The 19,447-nt window shown below is 42.0% G+C and overlaps 2 protein-coding genes across 2 annotated transcripts in view; both read right to left on the bottom strand.

Moving 5' to 3' along the window:
* Positions 1–3,184: 3,184 nt before the first annotated feature.
* VCPKMT (valosin containing protein lysine methyltransferase) lies at positions 3,185–16,833 on the bottom strand. Its single transcript, XM_075531140.1, has 6 exons — positions 16,554–16,833; positions 16,366–16,476; positions 16,132–16,204; positions 15,145–15,264; positions 13,992–14,093; positions 3,185–10,783 (listed from the first exon to the last, which is right to left on the bottom strand). Exons 1-6 carry the CDS (start codon positions 16,814–16,816, stop codon positions 10,769–10,771), a joined length of 684 nt encoding a protein of 227 aa, XP_075387255.1. The 5' UTR covers positions 16,817–16,833; the 3' UTR covers positions 3,185–10,768.
* A 542-nt stretch (positions 16,834–17,375) lies between these two features.
* Positions 17,376–19,447, bottom strand: part of SOS2 (SOS Ras/Rho guanine nucleotide exchange factor 2) — a 72,132-nt gene continuing 70,060 nt past the window's right edge. The window contains exon 23 of the mRNA XM_075532368.1: positions 17,376–19,128. Within this exon, the coding sequence (XP_075388483.1) occupies positions 18,622–19,128 (507 nt within the window). The 3' untranslated portion in view covers positions 17,376–18,621. The remainder of the gene's footprint in view (positions 19,129–19,447) is intronic.

Below are 19,447 nucleotides of genomic sequence, written 5' to 3'. Positions count from 1 at the left end.
AGAAAGTAAATGTTTAGAAAATAATGATGGCAAAACGTGTACATATATGCTTGCGACAACTGATGTGTGAATTATTTTAAGAGCTATAAGTATCCCAAATAAAATGATCTTTTAATAATAAATAAAGATATCTCACCTTTAGTAGCTATTGAATCATGATCATAATAAGGTCTTCTATCAGTTTTGGGACTTCAGCCAGTTTCTTTATTGCAAGGTTGTCAATCTTCTCTTCTCTTGGCTTATTTTTGAGATCTTTCCAACCTTCCTCAAAACACTTGATCCAACTACCAAAAAGTTATTTTATATAGGGCAGCATTCCCATAAACTTGGTACAAAGCTTCAGTGCGGTGGCCACTTAGTGCTGTTTAAAATTTGGTTTTACCCGTCGTCACATTTTTTTTTCCCTATGGCACACAAAAATGCCCTTTTATTTAAAGGCACTCTAATGGTATTAAAACAAGTGTGTAACTGAGAGAACTTGCCTATAGTCATCCACTGACTGCAGAGGCATGCTTAAATGTGTTTTGTTTGGAATAAACCTATGTACATACAAAACCCGATAGCAATACTTTTTGACTTGCCTTCATATTTTGAAAGTACGTTGTTCTAACTTTTAATCTAATTTAGTTCATCTTAAAAATACAATTGTGATTCCATTCCAAAATTTTCTTTTTACAAGGTCCTTTCTATAAATCATATAAAGGCAAAGTCAAGCAATACCGGCCATCGGAAAACTTTAAAACAGCAATCATATTTTTGACTCATAAATAAACTTCTTTAAATGACTACAAGATCTGCCTATTGCATTAATTTGGCATCAAGGAAACCAGGGAAATTTCAAAAAGAAAAATTAGAGACACATTGTGTAAAAGAGCCTAGTAACAATCATTTTGAATTAGTTAACATTTTTCAAATTTTTATTTATTTTAATTGACATCATTTTATTGGGGTTCATACAACTCGTATCACAATCCATACATTCATCAATTGTGTAAAGCACACTTATACATTCATTGCCCTCATCATTCTCAAAATTCACATTCCACTTGGGTTCCTGGAATCAGCTCATTTTCCTTTTTCCCTCCCCCTCCTTCATGAACCCTTAATAATTTATAAATTGTTATTTTATCTTACACTGTGTAGCGTCTCCCTTCACCCACTTTTCTGTTGCCAATCCCCCCAGAGAGGGGGTTATATGTAGATCCCCGAGATCAATTCCCCCTTTTTTACCCCCACTTCCCTTCCAGTATCGCCACTCTCACCCTTGGTCCGGAGGGGTTCATCTGTCCTGCATTCCCTGTGTTTCCAGATCCCATCTGTACCACTGTGCATCCTCTGATCTAACCAGGTTTGCAATGTAGAATTGGGATCATGATAGTTGGGGGGAGGAAGTGTTTAAGTAGGAAGTGTTTAAGAACTAGAGGAAGGCTGTGTTTCATTATTGCTACACTGAACCCTGAGTGACTCATCTCCTCCTCACTACCCCTCTGCAAGGGATGCCCAATTGTCTACAGATGGACATTGGGTCCCCATCATGCACTCGCCTCATTCACGATGGTATGATTTTCCCCGCCTTTGGTGCTTGAAACCTGGTCCACTTGGCTCTAACACTTTTAAAAAATATTAAAAATAACCTAATTTTATGCCCAAATTCAGTAAACATATGATCCATGGAGCCTTTGCTATTAACTGGTAGCATATTCAGATTCAAAGCCCTTTCAGATTGTAACTGGTACATATAAACTAAGCCTGTAAGTGTTCTGGCACCAATAATCCTGCTTCCCTTTTGTGTCCCCCCCCCCGTACCCACCCCTATGTTCCCCACTCCCCCCACCCCTACATTCCCCACTCCCCCTCCTGCCCAATCTCCATTCTTGAACCTCCTTTTCTTTAGTAAAATCACCTTTAACTTCTTGGCCATGTTCTGCTTTCTATCACTTTCTATTTTTTATAACTGTTTATTTCCATTTCTAGGAGCCCTTGTGGTGTCATGGGCCAAGTATTGGGCTGCTGACTCCAAGATCAGTGGTTCAAAGGCACCCACCACTTTGGGGCAGAAAGTAAGGATTCCGCTTCAGAAACCCCATGGAGCAGTCCTTCCCCACCCTAGCCGGTCACTCCGAATCAGAATCGTCTTGAGAATCGTCAGTGAGTAGCTGGTAAATCTTGGCTGCTAAGGGTCAGATTCCCTGTCAGCTGTGTCGTCTCCCTCTGCAGATATAGGTCTACTCCAACCACAGATGGCTGGCTTTTATGTACTTTCTCCTCTTTTTCTGTTCTCTTCCTCTTGGGAAGGTGCTAGAAGAGAGCTCCTTAGTGTAGCGGTTCGCGGCATAAACGTAAAAGTCAGCTGTGGTTCGGCTGGACACCGAGACTGTATCAAGAACTCCTACAACTCAACAGCAAAAACACAAACAACCCAATTAAAAGACGGGCAAAGGACTTGAATGGACATTTTCCCAAAGAAGATACACAACGGTCAATGTCATTATTGTTGTTGGTGTCTCTGCGTCGATTCTGACCCATGGGTGCAGAGCACAACTGCTCCTTGGGAATCTCAAGGCTGTGAACTCTCCAAAGCAGACCATCAGTCAAGTCTTCCAAGACGAGTTGGAACTGTCAAACTTTTGGTAGTAGTGCCGTGTTATCCAGGGAATCTTTAACCATCGCCAATAAGCACATAGAAAGATGCTCACCAGCATTACACTGGGGAAAATACTAATCAAACCCACAAGGAGACACCAGTTCACCTCCACTAGGATCTGATTCATCATGATCCCATAGGCAGAGAAGAACTGCCCCACAGGAGTAAGGCTGGAAACCCTTATGGAAGCTGCGGGCCACCTTTCTCCTGCAGATACAGGGGCTGGTAGGTGGAACTGCCAGCACGTTCTTGCTATCACCCAAACACGCGGAACTACTGTCCCAGCAGAACACCTTTCAACGCAGATTACATATCAACACAAAGAAAACCAAAGCCCTCACATGTAACACTTTTCTGATAAAAAGAAAATATTGAAGTTGTGAAGGATTTCACTTTACTTGGATCCATAATCAATATTCATGGAAGCGGCATCAAGAAATAAAAATAAATCTTTGCAGTGGCTGCGAAGTAGAAGAGGTCTGGCTGGGCATCAGTTGTTGGGCCTCATTGTTCCCACCTCTTCTTCGCACCCCCCCCTACCTGAGATGATTCAATAGTGATTTGATCCCCCTCCAATAAAATATATATTGCAGTGGGCAAATATGCTGCACAAGACCTCTCTTTAAAGTGTTAAAATGCATTAAGTATCTCTGTGTGATCATGAGGTGTCCATGGGGTCAGGTATCAGTCATCAAAGACCCAGAACAAATCATAAAAAATCATATCAATGTGAATGATGGGGAGGGCAAAGTGGAACCCCAAAACCCATCAATAATCAATTGGGCATTCCCTGTCAGAAGGGCCTCAAGGAAGAGATAAGCTGGTCAGGATGCAGTATAGTACCGATGAAACACCAGAATTTTCTTCAAGTTCTTTAATGCTTCCTCCCCACAGCCCCCATCATGACCCCAATTCTACCTTACAAATCCGGCTAGACCAGAGCATGTGCACTGGTACAATTAAGAGCTCACAACACAGGGAATCCAGGACAGATAAACCCCTCAGGACCAATAATAAGAGTAGCGATACTAGGAGGGGAAGGGAACGGGGGGAGGGGGTGAGGGAGGGGCAAGGGCTAGTAAGGGGGAACTTATCACAATGATTGATGCACATGGGAGTATCAGCATCTATTTGGCTCCCTGCTTTCAAGTCTTTGGCTTCTATAGCCGCCAGCAGGGGAATGACTGGGGTGTAAGGGAGCAGGCCCTGGCGGCACTGTTGAGTAAGTGATGGATGGTTAACAGAAAGATTGGTGGGTCAGACCCATCAACGTTCAAGCACAATAGTCCGAAGGTGGCAAACAAAATGGATGGACAAACAAAATATATACAGGCCTACCTTGTTTTATTGGGCTTCGACTTACTGCACTTTGCAGATAATGTGCTTCTTATAAACCTGAAGTCTATGGAAACCATTTGTCCAGCAGCTTATGCTTACCTCCTGTCTCAGGGTCACACTTAGATAATTCCCACAATATTTCAACTTTTCCATAATGACACTACACACTCAGCAAACTACAGCTTAGTGTCAACATTGCATTTCTAGGCACCGGGAAACCAAACAACTTGTGACAGTGACTTCATGGAGTGACTTGCATTACTGTAGCAGTCTGGAACCGAGCCTGAAATATCCCCAGGGTATGCTTGTACACACAATGAAGTATCATTCAGCCTTAAACAGAAATTAAGTTCTGATAACCAGCTCACAATATGAAGACATGCTGAGTGAGATTAAGTCATACACAAAAGGATAAATATTGCATATTGCCACCAAGTTATATGAAATACCTAGAACAAGCAAACATATGGAGTCCAAAGTATATAAGCAGTAGCCCAGGGGCTGGTGGGCAAGGGCAATGGGGAGGTAGCTCTCAGGAGGAATTGCTAAGTTTGTTACAAGGTGCTGTCAAGTCCATTTCGACTCATAGGAACTCCATATGAGAACAGAACTACCCCCAAAGAATTGTCCAGCCTGAATAGATCTGTGTGCATAAAGTTATAAGCTTAGTATGTAGGTAGCAGATGGATATTGGGCCTCCACTCAAGTACTCCCTCAATGCAAGAATACTTTCTTCTATTAAACTGCCATTCCATGATGCGCACCTTCCCGACACAATCACTGAAGACAAAGCGGGTGAATAAGCAAATGTGGTGAAGAAAGCTGATGGAGCCAGGCTATCAAAAGATATAGCATGAGGTCTTAAAGGCTTGAAGGTAAACAAGCGGCCATCTAGCCCAGAAGCAACAAAACCCACATGGAAGAAGCACACCAGCCTGTGCGATCACGAGGTGCCAAAGGGATCAGTTATGAGGCGTATCAAGGAACAAAAAAATCCTATAATTGTGTACTCACCTCCCTGATATGATTGCTGAAGACAAATGGGTACATAAGCAAATGTGGCGAAGAAAGCTGATGGTGCCTCGCTATCAAAAGATATAGCATATGGGGTCTTAAAGGCTTGAAGGTAAACAAGTGGCCATCTAGCCCAGAAGTAACAACGCCCCTATGGAAGAAGCACACCAGCCTGTGTGATCACAAGGTGTCGAAGCGATCAGGTATCAGGCATCAAAGAACAAAAGAGCATGTCATTGTGAATGATGGGGACTGTGGAGGGGGGACCCAAAGGCCATCTGTAGGCAACAGGACATTCCCTTATGGAAGGGCTGCGTGGACATGAGCTAGTCAGGGTGTAGTGTAGCAACAATGAAACATACAACTTTCCTCTAGTTCCTAAATGCTTCCCCACCCCACCACTATTATGATTGCAATTCTACCTTACAAATCTGGCTAGACCAGAGTATGTACACTGGTACAAATAAGAACTGGAAACAGGGAATCCAGGACAGATGATCCCTTCAGGACCAGTGGCAAGAATGGTGGAGGGAGGGTGGGGTAGAAAGGGGAACCGATTACAAGGATCTACATATAACCTCCTCCCTGGGGGACGGACAACAGAAAAGTGGTGAAGGGAGACATTGGACAGTGTAAGACATGAAAAAATAATAATTTATAAATTATCAAGGGTTCATAGGGGAGGGACAAGGGAGGGGAGGAAATGAGGAGCTGATACCAAGGGCTTAATGTTTTGAGAATGATGAGGGCAATGAATGTACAAATGTGCTTTACACAATTGATGTATGTATGGACTGTGATAAGAGTTGTATGCACCCCCAATAAAATGATCCAAAAAAAAAAAACTGTCCAGCCTAAAGTCTTTAGGGAAGGAGATTCCCTGGGTCATTCTCCTGCAGAACAACATGAGTTCAAAGCGTCCTTCAGACTATCAGTCCAGCGCGTAACCAGGAAAACAATTGGAAATGGAGGATTGTGATAGATGCACCACATGGTTAGCTTATTTAATGGCAATGAATTATACTGTATATATTTGAGTATAAGCCGAGTTTTTTTCAGCACATTTTTAATGCTGAAAAACACCCCAGTTTTTTGTGGTAAAATTACGTGCCTCAGCTTATACTCGAGTATACACGGTACATGTAATGTTTAAAATGGCCAAGGATGTTTTTGGTGGTAAAGTTAGGTGCCTCGGCTTATACTCGAGTATACACGAACATGCAGTGTTTAAAATGGCCAAGGATGTGGTTACATATTCCACAATAAGTTTTTTTTTTAATGACTTGAGGTCCTTTTAATAAAAATACCCACGCTGGGACTGTTAGAATGGGATAGGCCCTTCATAAACCTTTTGCTTGCTTTTAATTCCTCACGTGTTCCCCTGTGCAGCCTACTTAGAGAAAGACTGCCTTACCAAGAGGTTGCATACAAAGAAACCAATCTCACTGCCATCAAGTCAGTGCTGACTCATAGTGAACCCCTGTGGGTTTCCAAGACTGTAACTGTTTATGAGAGCAGAAAGCCCCGTCTTCTGCTCACAGAACTGCTGGTGGTTTTGAACTGCTGACTGTGCAAATTGCAGCCCAACTCGTAACCACTACACCACTATCCCCTAAGTGGCTGTAACTGAGGTGATTCCTGGTCTGTGGGGATGCATTCCTGAGCAGTTTCCTCAACCTCTGGCAGTCCCTTGCAATTTGAGAGTTGGCTGCCTTTGGGCTGACTCCTGACAAGTAGCCTCACACATCACTCATAGCTCGCACTTGCCTTTAAACCCTGCCTGTGGCTGTGAAGTTCTTTAGCCTCCAAGTCAGGTTTCAACTTTCCAACTGGTAGGAATCATCTTCGGTAGCTTTCGGCATGACAATCATCTGCATTGTCTCCAATGATATTTCCCATGATCTCACAGTAAAACAACAGATAAGCTCACCTGGTAGGTAAACATTAGTCCGAACAAAGACAAATACTGGTTCCTCTCCTTGCAGGTATCCTAAATGCTGACACGTCCCCTCAGCCCCCCCTCTTGCGGCTTCTCGTCACGAGAATATGAAGGACTAGTCTACAGGCAACACTCTCGCCCTTGCCCGAGTGGGATCCAACACACAGCAATCCTGCACGGGCTGTCTGAAGTTGCAAATGTCTTTGGAAGCAGAGGAGCTGGTGGGTTTGTACAGCTGGCCTTGTAGTTAGCAGGGTTCACACAACACTGCTCCTAAAGGGGACTTCTGTTGTCTGGCTGGTGATAGGATGTGCAGGACCTGGAGTCCTCGGCACTCCCTCATGCTTGCTGACACGCACCACCGGTCTCTCTGAGCTTACAAGACAGGAGACACATCATGTCTTTTGATTTCAGATTTGCCCTTATTCCAGAATAGTAACAAATCCCACTTGATACTATTTTGAGGTGCTTGAAACTTGTAATTTTAGTTTCTCTAACTAGTTTCAGAGGTAACCATCATCAGGACTCATTGGATCTGCTGTCTGTTGGCCATAAAATTAGCTGAGAAGCATAAGGGGAGGGGGGTGTGTCACTACCAGCAAGAGCAAGGATGGGAGCATGGCCTCTGGACCTAAGACCACTGCACAGTGAATCTCCTAAATTCAGAAGATGGTGTGACATCAAAGAAGCCAGAGCCAGAGCATGAGAGTGGTGGACTTCTAGCCCACAGAACAAGTAAAGCCGAATGCTCTCGGTATACTCCTCCAGTAGAACGGGGTGTTCCTAAGTACTTAATTGGCGAAGCTGGGCTTGCAGACCCACAGAGGTGGAACTGAGGGCCGTCAGCCGGTGGCTTACTAGGGTGGGTGCCTTCCGGCGCCTATTTCAAGAGTTAGGTTCCCTGACCCATGGTTTGAGGCATAATTACAGCAGAGTGGCATGCCCCGTGGGCATTTATTAGCAAGGCTGGTAGAACTTTGTAACTTGTCCTAGGCAAATGTATTTCAAGCATTTCTCACCTGCACTGCCATCTGTTGACTTTAATAAACCCTTTAGCATGAATATTGTCGAGCTGTGTGTGACCATGGCAATGATTACAGGCCCCAGCGGACAGAGCAGAGCGCACTGAGACGGCGCACAACAGTGCTCTCTTATTACTAGAACTGCAGCATTCAGACTGAGCGTGGGCGTTACTTCACTCTTGGCTTTTCTTTACTGATACACTATGTATTAAGGGGAGGGGGACATAAGTGATTGTGAAAAAGGATCTTAGGAATCCGGGTGGACTACTACAGCTTATCAATGTCAGCCTTATAAACGCCATTTCAGAAAACAAAACACAACAACTAGAAAATGGTCAATAGCATAGCGTTTAATGGATAACTCCTAGTGATGTCAGTATTATTTTATGGGGAAAAAGTCTTGCTACTAGAGGCCCAGTTCGAATGTGCATAGATTTACGCCAAACCAAACATGTTCAAACAAGTCTCTGTGATGGGGGAACGCTACAGGAAAGTTCTCTCAGTTAATACAGTGGTCTTCATCTCACTGGGGCCCTCAAAATTAAAAAGGTCTCATCAAAACAAAGCTTCTGAGACCTGCTAGGCCAGTTTCATTTACGGCAGAGCAGACAGCTCAGGCTGTAACAACTGTACTTTGGAATTCTCAAGAGGTCATCTGACAGATCTCAAGAACACAGGATGATCACAGGGGCTTATTATGAAGTTGTGTTTTTTTGTTTTGTTTTTTAATGGATGGAGCTGTTTTAAGAATATCAAAAGCTGCATTCATGATAGCAAGGCAAAGGAACCTGGCCTGAGGGCTTTTACTCATCACAGCAGTGCGCCTGCTCCTTCTTCATGGGTAGCAAGAATTCTGTTGGGAAACTACCCCATCTGCCCCTACAGCCCTACATTGCACGAACATCTAAATGAAACTTTGAGTTCCTCCAGGACGCCAAACGGTTGTTGTAGCAAATTGAGAGCATAGAAGTCATCAGGGGAGAGTGAGGATATGTTGACGTATATACAGATCTACGTGGAGGATATGTTGATGAAGTATTTACAGATCTACGTGGAGGATATGTTGACGTATATACAGATCTACATGGAGGATATGTTGATGAAGTATTTACAGATCTACGTGGAGGATATGTTGATGAAGTATTTACAGATCTACGTGGAGGATATGTTGATGAAGTATTTACAGATCTACGTGGAGGATATGTTGATGAAGTATTTACAGATCTACGCAGAGGATATGTTGATGAAGTATTTACAGATCTACGCGGAGGATATGTTGATGAAATATATACAGATCTACGCGGAGGATATGTTGATGAAGTATTTACAGATCTACGCGGAGGATATGTTGATGAAATATATACAGATCTACGTGGAGGATATGTTGAGGAACAGTGGCTTCACATTGTAATATCTGTTTAATGAAGATTTCTATGAATGTTCAGGAACATTTTTTGACTCACACTCATACATTTAAGTTACAGTGGCTGCTTGGTTAAGTCACTTAATGAGATGCTAAGGGGAGGATGAACAATGTGTCCTGAAACACAAGAGCTAAGGAAAGAGCTTCTAATGCTGAAATAAGAGTGAAACAAAGACCTCTTCTCATGTTTCTCTAAGTAGGGATGCTTTTGCGCTTTCTTGAAAGCAGGCACATGCTTTAGGCTTTCATTTTTCTTCAAAGCTATTTCTGAACATTCACAAAAATCATAGGTCTCAAAATCACTGTTTATTTTAACATATAAAATGTGCCACCTAGTACCAATGTTTACAAACATCAGAACTCTATCAGGTTATCAGGTCACTCTGGAAAGGCAGGGGATTGAAGTCTTTGGCAGAATAGACTCTGTGAGCAGATAACTGTCACATTTACAGAGACTACAGAGTCAAAATCACTTGGTAAATTCCGACTGAGCTATATTCATAGAGATTTAAAAATCCTCTTACTGTTTCATATAGTAAGATAGCTTAATGTTCATATTTTAGTCTAATTTTTCTGGAAATACATAATGTATTTATGTATGTATTTCATAATTGAAATACATTTTGTGCAACTTAAGCAAATTGTATGAATCTAAAACTGAGCTTTCTAGACTTAACAAAATAAATTATATAAGTACCTCTCTCTCACTCCAAAACTCAATTTGTCCTATTTCCTTCTCAGGAAGTCACCACAGTGTAATTACTATCTGCATCACATAGAAAAGAAGAAATACTTTGGTCAGTATAAGTATATAAAACAATGTTCTTGGCTTTTAAAAATAAACAACACTTACATATTACAGCTATTTAAAAAGCAATGGAGTGGAAGACACATGATAAATGATGCCTGATGTATAAATCAAAACCTTAACAAAAAATTTTTTAACTGAATACAAGCTAAAATTGCTGGCTTACATTTTAAACTATTATAAGATACTAATCAATATCTATCCAGAAATTTGATTTATCTCAAATTTCCTCAAAATATGCAAAGTTAAACAGGGGCTCTTTCACTGTTTACTTCTGGTAGACATCAGGCTAAGTTCAATACCTATCTTTCCTTGAGAAGTGAATGAGTCCCTAACATTTATTTTAAGCAGAAGGTTATGCTGAGCTAAGGAACCTGCAGTGGAGTTCAGGTCCAGTGGCAGGCAGGCAGCTGTTTTCTTTTTGCAGGCAGTCCATGGAAGTTGCCATGTGTGTACTGGATACTTGAGGACATGCTGGGAAAATCTGTGGACAGAATCTCCCCATGCTGTATTCACATGCTTCATTCACATCTTCAGTTCTCCAGGTGGTCATGGGGCTTGGGTAAGATGGCTAAAGGCTTCATGATAGAAATTTCTAAAAGGAAAAAAAAAATTCATTTCTCACCAATTAAGTAATCGCTACAGACTAATACTAGAAACACAGTAACAATTCTGAGGATGACCCACGTTGGGCAGTACTTCGTTCTGCTGTGCACAGTCACTATGAGTCACAGACAACTCAATGGCACCTGTAAACAATACTAGGCATTATGTCTTAATGTGCTAAAGGCAGTTCAAATGAACAACTGTGCAGAAATATTTAGAAATGGTTCTTTACTGACACCTAAACCTCAGGCAGCCACAAAAACATAGAACTTGGCCACTAGAAAAATTAAATTCAAAAGGATACACTATGATAGTGAAGTGGACACAAAGAGTGGGAGAAAAGTCACGTCTCCTGGGTTAGTTAGGCAAGGGTCTAGTGTCCAGAATGCATAAAGAACCCTTATAGCACAGAGCATAACATGGCTACAGTAACCAAAGCAGGAAAGCATTTCTCCAGTAAGCACAAGACTGCTGTTCAGCATTGTCAGTCACTAGAGAAACGCAAATCCAAACTTCACCCATTGTCAGTTTCTTCAAATCAATTCTGACTCACACTGAGCCTGCAGGATACAGACCTGTCCTGTCAGGTTCCAAGACGGAAATCTCGCTGGAAGGCGAGTGCCATGTCTTTCTCGTGCTGCAGAGCTGGGGGTCCCAGCTGCTGACCTTTCCGTCAACGACCATGGCTTTAACGAAAACTCATAATGACCAACCTGGCGAAAGCTGGGGGAATGTGGAATCCTCATCCGTCGGTGGGGCCATAAAATGGTGCCAACACTTTAAAGCAGTTTTGCAGTTTACAGGGAATCTAGGACAGATGAACCCCTCAGGACCAACACTGAGAGTGGTGATACCGGGAGGGAGGTGGGGGTAGAAAGGGGGAACCGATCTCGGGGATCTACATATAACCTCCTCTCTGGGGGATGGGCAATAGGAAAGTGGGTGAGGGGAGATGCCGGGCCGTGTAAGATAAAATAATAATTTATAAATTATTAAGGGTTCATCAGGGAGGGGGGAACAGGAAGGGAGGAGGAGGGAAAAAAGGAAAATGAGCTGATTCCAGGAACCCAAGTGGAAGGCGAATTCTGAGAATGATGAGGGCAAAGAATGTATAAGAGTGCTTTTACTCAACTGATGTATGCATGGATTGTGTTAAGAGTTGTATGAGCCCCAATAAAAAGATTTTTTTAAAAGTTTTGCAGTTTCTCAAAAAGTTAAAGAGTTACTTAACCACCAATTCCACTAAAATCTCTTACACGAGTAATCACAAAAGCACCCCAAATGTCCACCTACTGAGACACAGGTGGACAGTATGGCATGCTTGTACAAAGGTACATTCTTCAGCCAGAGTGCTGTGCTGCAACATGGATAAGCCCTGAGAACAGTGACTAAAGTCAAACGCAGGTCACCTGTGGTGACTCCACCCACGACAGGCCCAGAGTAGGCCAATCTGGAGCAGAAAACACACTAGATGGTGCCAGGGAGCGAGAACGGGGTCTGAGGGCTTGGGATTTTTTAGGGGAGATGAAAATGTTCTACAATTAGATAGTGGTGGCAGTTGCACAACTCTGTGAACCTCTGAACTGTATGCTTTCAAAGAACTCATGGTACGTGACGCAGCTCACAACTTTTAAAGTTTCTCTATACAATCGTTCTGCCTCAAAAGATTCTACTTATAAAACTGCAGTTGCTTCAACTACAACTGGTTCCTTATGTCACAATATAATTTTATTTATCTTTGTATCTTTAACAGTGTTGGCTGATCTGAATTACTAATCCCACCATCCCTGTGAGAACTAGAGGACAGTAAGAGAGTCTATACAGATGGATCCTGTATTCACATATACCGTATATACTCATGTGCAAGCCGAGTTATTAGCACATTTTTTATGCAGTTGTTGCAGTAAAATTAGGAGCCTCGGCTGATATTTGGATCAGCTTATACTCGAGTATCTACAGTATTAATTAAGAAGCCTGGCAGGCTGGGTTTCTGGGGTGGAAGGAGGCCTTCACCCTGGTGAGTTGGAAGTAAGTCCTAATCACATTCTCATAATTAATATTGTACCCCACTATATCCTCCCATAATAGTGCTCCCTTAAAGTTACCTCTGACAAGCGCATGGCCGATTGCTATCAACCTGCAGGTTTAACTACAGCAGCAGACACAAGCTATTGCTCTCTAGGCTCTGAAGACAGCCACACCCCTTACCTGCCCCAGGCGCTGATGTGAGGTTACTCCTCCTACGGACCAGGGAACCTTTAGTGTTGGGGTACTGCCCACTTTGTTACCTACGTGGTTACCTGTATCAGGGGGTTTGCACACCCTTAGTGTACATACATAAGCCTTGGTTGGATATATACTCTTTCTCGCTGCGGGGACCTGGCTCCTCAAGTCAAGGCGGTCTCAGAGGTGAGCACTTGCATGCGTTACCTGTCTGATGTCTCTTTGCTTTTACTCCTCAATTACACAACTTCCCCTTGGGCCCGGTCAATTGTGGGGGCTGGCACCCCACACATCCCTTTTCTTTATACTTCCAATACCTCTCCCTGCCCAGTGAAACAACCAATTATATTTGTATTTGGTTAAGATTCAGTAAGAAACTACACCATGAACAAATTCCATCATATAAAAGATAACAGTAACAAGTGGGGCTTATTAAGTTTATCCTTAATTTTAATTAAATGCCATGATGCTGTCTTCTATCAATCACACTTACAAAAGGCAAGGGGAATAAAACAATGGATGCGATACAATTCCTCCCTTCTCCAGGGAGTCTTAGGGGCAACTTTTGTATTATATCCTAAGTGATATAACAAGTCCAGAAACAGAACCTGGCTAAGTTCTACTTACTGGAAGAGGAGTCTTTTATGAGCAGATCCGCCCTATCACATTTCACTTAGTTAAAATTAGTTAAAATAATTGGAGAAAGTTCAAAACAGATCCGATCTTTTCAAATCACCCAGAAAGCATTGCATCTTTTAAATAAGCAAGTTATTTGTCACAGGTGAAACTAAGTAATTAAAATACATAACGAACTGAAAAGGATCTTTATCAAAGTCACTGAGAAATGGTGGCCAAGTTCAGCAAAACATAGCTCCCCACTCCCATCTCAAAAAGACTGCATTCACCAACATAAGCCCAGGCAAATGTCTAGCTGACAATCTCCTCAGAAGATGGAAAGCCAGAAATATATTTACCGATTTTTTCCTGATGTATAAAATATGAATATCTTCACTTCGATATTCTTCATCATGTTTTTCCAAAGGAATTTTCTCAAAATCAAAGTCCAGTTGAAGGAGCTACAAATTTGAGAGTAAATAATGTCAAAATGCATGACTGGAAACTGATCTATGGTTAACAAGTCAGAATGACAGGAAAGGAAGGGGGCTTTGAGAGCCAGCTGATCCTATGTTCTCATGTTTGATGTTGAAGCATAGTTCCTTGGAGATGCACCCATGAAAAACCGAGGTAAGCACTTGGAATAGGTACAGCTTGCATGTTTTATCTCATTAGAGTGTTTAAAAATGTTAATATTGGAATTACATACTTCATATACAATAAAAACATGCTATCTGAGGCAGTCATACATCTATCTACTCATTAAAACCAAAGTGGTCTGGCAGCTAATGAAATTTCAGGGTTGTTACATACATGCACCCTGGTTGGTGCCAAATGTTTATCATGCTCGGCTGCTAACTAAAGAACCAGAAAATAGAAATCTACGTCAGAGGATTAAATACATCTACTACTTGCAAGTTTTCATGATGTAGTCTAAAAATGTATTATGTCACTAATAGATAGCCCCAAAAGCCAGTATCACATTTAATTGAAAACTTTCTCAGAAAAATACAAAGTGTCATCATTACCGTTTTACGTTCTTCTACATGTACTAGAGTTCAAGTTATTAGACAAGTGTCAGAAAAGATTTTAAAAATTAAGGGGAGCAAATAATAACAACAATATATAATTGATCAAAGATTCACAAGGGTGGGAGGGAGGGAAAAAAAGAGAACCTTATACCAAGGACTCAAGTAGAAAATGTTTTGGAAATGATGTCAACACATGTACAAATATATTTGATATATTAATATATGGAATGTTATAAGAGCTGTAAGAGCCCCCGATACAATTAATTTTTAAAAATCAAGGGGAGCAGACACAGGGGATGTTGGCAGAGTGGTATGGTATATAGGCTGTGAAGGATCCTTTCTTTAGGTCTGTACTTGTGTAAGCAGAATGGTTCCCCTGGCTGCTCCCAAAGGACCATCCTGGATGTACTTTAACTTGAGCACAGAGTCACAGCCTCCCTGAAGGACAATAACTACAAAAATAAGTCAAACAAAAACTTACCTCAAAATATTTCTTCTCAATTTCTGGATTTTTCCCCATGGTTCGTTGTTCATAACAACATATTATACAAGTCTCAGATCCACTGAGATCTTTTAAGGTTTTTAGCAATGGTTCCAAAGACTGTACAAAAAGAAATAATGTTCTTGTTTAAGGCTCCAAAACGTTTCTACTATTGGAGGGGGAGGAAGGACAGTAACTGTAGTCAGATTCAATCTCTGAATCAGCCCAACAAGTATACTAAAGGAAAGCTCTCCCTAACTAATGGCTGATACCATGTGCGTAATCATCCATTGTATCCTTCTAGGTTTAAAAAAAAAAAGATTTAAAAGAGTACATACATTTTAGAATCCCCCAAGGAAAACAGAGTTGACTATATACTTTTCAAACATTTAACTTTAATCTAATTTAGCTTGAAACTGAAACTATACCAAGTCTGAAACTAACTTGAACACAGGTTCACTTGTCATTATTTTTGAAATGTGTGATGTCCACGTTTTACAAACTGATATTTAAAGAAAAGTCATTTCATAAATTTAATAAAGTTTGTCACATAACGATGAATTATTTTTAATACAACTTAATTCTCAATGTTAAGGTTAGCATATTTATTGGGGCAGCTAAAGTTAAAAGAAGTTGGGAATGGCAAAATCCTTTATAATTTTTAAGGAAGCCTGTAACAAAACACAAGTAACATTTTTCTCAACAGAGTCACACGCCTATGTTAATCATAGTGTATGCATGTCATCCCTGGTGATCTGTGTCTTCCCTTTACTCCCCAGGCCTTAGTAATTCATTTTCAGAGATAGGACTGACAGAATGGCAGACAGACCTGTTTTAGATTTTGCCATAAAACCAGCCTAACTTAGGGGAATGCTCAATAAACACTAAAATGTCATCAATTATACTCCATGGCTAATAACAACAAGGATGTGAAAAAATGTGTGCGTGCAGTTTCTCAGAAAGAGGCTTCCGTGGTTGAATAATTACCTCCTCATAGTATATGCAGTCGGCCATCAGTATGTAGTCTGGTGGGGAAGGCAAATCTTCTGCTTCTTCTCCCCTTAAAAATGTTAGGCAAACATCTTTAACTAAGGCTTTTTGGTAGTTTTAAATGTGCTTTTAGAAAATACAAAACAAAACTGGGAGTCACTTTCGTATTAACCACGCATTTAATTAAACACAAGTTCGTTATCTTAAAACAAGCTTAAAGGCCATACAAACCATTTCAGTACCTTGGCTTGAATAGAACCAGTGACAAGGTGCTTGTTCATATTAATATTCATCTTCAGCAACTCTTGCAACTCCTCAAGGTCGGTGACTACAACATCTGCCCTACAAGACAACGTCGATTGAAGGTGGTAGGCGAAGGGTTCCCGAGAGAAAGCGGCCTCCCTTCGCCCAACTCTTACCCGAGAGTAGCGGCCATCAGCCCCACGGCCCCGGTGCCGGAGCCCAGTTCCAGCACCGACCGCCGGCTCAGCGCGTGGGCCCCGTCGCCAGCAAACCCGGGCGTTTCTAAGTACTTCGAAAGGACAATGGCAGCATCCCAAACCACGCAGCCCACGACGCCAGAGCCGTTTTGCTGCAGTCGCAACACGGTGCCGTCCCGCTTCTCCAAAGCCCGCACAAAGCCCCGCAGCGGGTCCTCGGCCGACTCCGCACCGCTGGCCATTGCCACCCGGCAGGCCCCTGCGTCGCAGGCGGTGACGTCACACACGCGCCACACGCGCGCCCCCGAGTGGAGGGCGGTGCCCTCGGCGCGCGCGAGCGCGCTCCGGGGCACAAAGCCCGGAAGGCAGTACTCCGGGGCGGGGCCGAGCGGCCGGCCTGCCTCTGCCCCAAATCACGAATGTGGCGGACCGAACTAGCGGTTTAAAATCGCGCTACCGCACCAGCCTAGTGTTCGGATCCGCTCCTCTGAACAGAGGAACGCACCCTCGGGGTGCGCTCACTCGGCTGGAGCTCAGTCCCGAGCCCTTACGCCCCGCCGGCGATCGCGGCCCGGCCCACGCGAAGCCACCGCCACCGGGGCTGCTCAGCAGATTTTACTCCGGGGCTATTCTTCGGAATGCTTAACCCGGGCAGCTTTGCACTGATCAGCGAAGACAACAATCATCCCTTAAATACCAGTGAAATGGCACAAAACATTGAAGATAATGTGAGCATATGATCTCTAAAAGACCAAGCTCTCCCCACTTTTGCTTCTTAAAAGGAAAACACACATTTTAAAATCGTTTAAAAATTAAGACTGGGGTGATTTATTAATCTTGTTAAGAACTCTGATACAAAGCACAGTAAAAGGCCACAGACCAGTAAATAAACAACGTGGCTTTTGGCTACTTTACAACTTCTGCTACGGCACTTTCATCAAAACATGCTTTCATTACTTTGAATGAAGATGTCCAAATGGCAAATGTTTATTCATTTCTCTGATTAAAAAGATTTAATAAAGGTTTAAATGTGATTTACCAGTCTAAAAATATACATTTTAAAAAATTTCAGTTAACATGAGATTTATAAAGAAAGTTACCAAGTTTTGAAGGCAAGACAGATTTAGTTCCTATGCCTTATGAAACTTTTCCTCTGAATTTATGAATTAGTAAAGTAGCAGACTGTATTATAAGCCTCAAGTCACTTAAATTTTATATAGGTTATTAGCATTATCTTCAAATATACAATATAAACAAAACTGTACATACATGGCAATATTAACTTTTTTCTTCTAAAACAATAGGCAACTCATTAGCTAAAGACACCTTGGTCTGCAAAAACAAAAGGCACATCTGAACGACATACATGCGATAAAATGGGCCCTTTTTCCTTTCAGTAATTGAGTTAGGTAGTTTTTGTTTACATTTTGACAAGATAATAAACACATTGCACTCTATTGTTTTCATTCCGTTCATGTTTGTCTTCAGCAGCAAATACTGGCATTTAAGCATGGCATTAAAAAGTTTTAAGAAGAAAAAAAAAGTTTTAAGAGCAGTGGGTGTGATTCACAATACTCCTAGATGTGTGTGTGTGTGGGGGGGGGGGGGGGAACACAGAAGATGGTCAGAGGTTCACAAAGCAGAAACACTACACCCCCCCCCGCATCTTTATATAAGTTTGTTGCCTTAAAAAGGCCTCTATTAGTCCAATTTGAAAAATTCCACAAATAACACTAGCCCCTTTCAGTGCAATCGGTCACTTTAAACTGTAAGTTAGCACAGTTTGCAGTGCAAATATAAATTCTTCATACTGGCCTTTTGGCAGCACTGAGGATCTAAGACAAGGCAATGATACTGATCACCTGAGGATAACGGTGAAGAACTTTTGTATTTTTCTTTTTCCAATTTTTAAAAGCTTATTTGATCAGTAGCAGTTTTGTAAGAACATTATTTGTAAAAAGTACTAAAATACGATGCCTTTTTCAAATAAATTAAAAAAAAACTTTACAAATACCATTCCAGTGTCAATGACTACATATAGCTAAGGTCATTGAGGAGTCTCTGCATTTTCTAGCAAAGGCAGTCTGTACAAAGGAGGGTGCGAGAGCTCCCGTTTGTAAGTCTTTGGTGGCAGTTTCGGCAGGTGCGGGCTTGAGTTCTGCCTTGGTGGGACAGGGGGAGCTGGGGGGTGGACAGGGTGACCGTGGCTGGAACTGAGCAAGTGGCATCGACGTGGTACTCTTGGAGAGGGTGTGGTAGGAGTGTTTGGAGAATTGGGACACGTACTGGTGTCCCTGAACCAGTCTGGATCTCTGTGGAGATGTCCCACCGGAGGTGGCTGAAGATTAAATGGACAGTTGATGAAGTGTTCCGGAGGTCGCAGGGGGACTGGAGGAGGGGTCTCTGGCAGAGGATCTCTTGGTGGCGGTGGAGGTGGACTGTGCAGAGGCCCATCGAATGCACTAGCAGGAACAGGAACTCTGGGTTTTACCTTTGGAGGAGGAGGCTGTCTTGGTGGAATAGCTGGAGGGTCATCTTCAGATTTCATATTTCCCTCAAAAACAAAAATTAAAATGTAATTAAACTATATCACTATCTTCCTAAGACATTTGCAAGACAAGATTTCCTAAAGTTCAAAAAATCATTATGTGTTAACATGATGAATTCAGAGGTTCATAACAACCTAATCCAGCTTACCTATCAGGTTTATGAATAAACTCTAAGTTTCTCAGGACCCAGCTTAATGTTTTTAGATATGAAATGTTCTAATGTACAGGCTAGGTGCTTTTGCACACATTTCATAAATTTAGGGAATATTAATTATTTATAATAGGCAAGTGAGTAAAATAATACAAAGCTTTCTAAGCACAAAA

The sequence above is a fragment of the Tenrec ecaudatus genome, chromosome 14, assembly GCF_050624435.1.
Source record: "Tenrec ecaudatus isolate mTenEca1 chromosome 14, mTenEca1.hap1, whole genome shotgun sequence".
Taxonomy (NCBI): domain Eukaryota; kingdom Metazoa; phylum Chordata; class Mammalia; order Afrosoricida; family Tenrecidae; genus Tenrec; species Tenrec ecaudatus.
Note: the sequence above shows the minus strand (reverse complement) of the source record. Positions and strands in the feature narration are given on the sequence as shown.

Bases quoted from the DNA above. Each gene is read 5' to 3' on its own strand.
- VCPKMT (XM_075531140.1), bottom strand. From the start codon at position 16,816: ATGGCCAGCGGTGCGGAGTCGGCCGAGGACCCGCTGCGGGGCTTTGTG. The intron at 16,477-16,553 runs GTAAGAGTTGGG...GTTGTCTTGTAG, and splicing joins CTGATGGCCGCTACTCTCGG to GGCAGATGTTGTAGTCACCG. The intron at 16,205-16,365 runs GTTTGTATGGCC...AACATTTTTAAG, and splicing joins CAAGCCAAGGTACTGAAATG to GGGAGAAGAAGCAGAAGATT.